Source organism: Arachis ipaensis, chromosome B03 (genome assembly GCF_000816755.2).
Source record: "Arachis ipaensis cultivar K30076 chromosome B03, Araip1.1, whole genome shotgun sequence".
In the NCBI taxonomy this organism is placed as follows: domain Eukaryota; kingdom Viridiplantae; phylum Streptophyta; class Magnoliopsida; order Fabales; family Fabaceae; genus Arachis; species Arachis ipaensis.
The window spans coordinates 126,298,049-126,300,123 of NC_029787.2; the positions used below are offsets into that span (position 1 = coordinate 126,298,049).

The 2,075-nt window shown below is 32.8% G+C and overlaps 1 protein-coding gene across 1 annotated transcript in view; it reads right to left on the reverse strand.

The window, feature by feature from the left end:
• Positions 1–1,973, reverse strand: part of LOC107633976 (putative protein NRT1/ PTR FAMILY 2.14) — a 5,651-nt gene extending 3,678 nt beyond the window's left edge. Inside the window, exon 1 of the mRNA XM_016337563.2 lies at positions 1,708–1,973. Within this exon, the coding sequence (XP_016193049.2) occupies positions 1,708–1,763 (56 nt within the window). The 5' untranslated portion in view covers positions 1,764–1,973. The remainder of the gene's footprint in view (positions 1–1,707) is intronic.

Here is a 2,075-nt window from a genome sequence, read left to right on the forward strand (position 1 = left end):
AACAAATTATTACTAATCAAATACTAATAAAAAATAATAATATTTATTAGCCATATAAAATTACTTAGAATATAATACTATGCATTGACTTGATCTTCCAAAGTGAACGTTACTTTATAATTCATTACATTATGCATGGACAAAATAAAATATATTATTTGTTTATTTATTTAGTTTTAACTTTGACCAATTTGTGTTTTTTTTCTTTGACCATTTAAATTTGTCCGTACTTTATGAATGACTTTATAGTTTATATTGATATTTATGTAGTAACTTAAATATTAAAATTATTATAAGATTGACTGTTTTTCTTGTGTATATTTAATCTATGTATTATAACAAAATTTTCCTAAAATGTACTTGTTATAAAAAAATAAAATTTTCTGCAATAATCAGTTCTACTACTATCAAGTTTTTTAGATATATTATATTTCGTATAAATCTATTGTCTCTAGATTTATCAACCCTGCAATGATGAAATAGAAGTACTCCAATCTTCCCTTGTTGATATCACGCTATGAAGCCAATCAGGTTTCCTTTTCTTCCCGGTGAAATTATGAACAATGTTTAAAGGTTACTGGCAACTGATAATTGGTTCAGATAAAGCAAAGAGTTTCCAATGCTTCTCATTGCAACCGGGGATTCTCTGTTAAAGAATGCAATGTGTCCAACATCGGCAAAAACATGAATAAACCCTGTCAACATGAATTGTGGTGCTAGCCACAACACCGACATGGCCGCAATGCCGTCTAGCGACCATTGACATGATCGCGGACAAGTGTCCGGCCGAGACCCTCTGGAGGAGGGTCAGACTGCCTTCTTGTCCGCTGATCTTTTCGATTTTGGGGGCGATGAGTTGGTAGTAGAGAGGGAGAAAGACACCGATTTGTAAGAGGCAGCTTGATTTCATCGTTTGAATCAAATGGAGGATCATAATAAAAAGCTTCACCATGTGTGTCTTCCTCCTCATTGTCCTTCTCCTTAGCCTCAACATCAGTGGGCAGATAAACGTGGCGCTTGTGAACCGCCGCAACTATCAACTGAGCCACCTTAGAGAATATGCTTCCCTCTGGCTTAACAAATGCATAAACCCTAGCTCCAGAAACAAACACAATAATCGATTCCGACATAAACAAAACCGGTAACCATAACCAAGAGTCCAGCTAACAGTGTCTAGGAGATAAACAAGTAGGGTTTGGTTGAAGAGCATGATCAAATTAAAGCCTGCGTGGTGTACATTGAAGCACTTGGTTCACTACAAGAAACAAAGGGTGTAGCCACGGAAAAATCGTGACTAAAGATAACGGTAATAACTATAGGGCACGAAAAAATATTTGTGTCCAAGGATTTAATTTTTAATTTGCTACGATTTTTGAGTTATTAGCCACGGTTTTAAATATTATGGAGATCTTCGAAGAGTCACGATTTATATGTTATTACCCACACGTAATGTCGTGGCTAAATAAAAATAAAAAAATATAATGAGATTTAGTAATTTTTTATATATAAATGATATTTTTATATTCCAAACATCATCTATCATATCACAGTTATATTTTTCAAATAGATATATATTCTCTAACATAAATCAGAATGTAATTAGAGCATATTCTTCTGATAAAATTGTTCTAACAAATAAATAATCGGATAATCCTAACTATTTAGCACTATATAATGTTAATTAACGAGAAAAACAATTAAACATACCGTAAGACTAGCAAGAGATGCAAAGGCAATGGTTCGAAATTTCCCAAAACAGGCATCAGCAACAAAAGCACCAATTACTGGGACAACATTGGAGACAGCATTCCATGTGTTAATGATGTTTGCAGTAGGTACTTGATCCATCTTATAAATAATGCTCATCAAGTACACCATGAAGTTTGCTTGCATTTCAAATGTTGCTAACCTGTCATCCGTATCATTCCCTTCCAATTAAATTTATTTTACTCCATGTTAATTCATAGTCCAACATCTCGATTAACATTGCTTTGTCATCTATATATGTATTCAACCTTATTAAAGGAAAAAATGTCACAACTATAATATATCAATTTTATTTAATTTAAATCTGA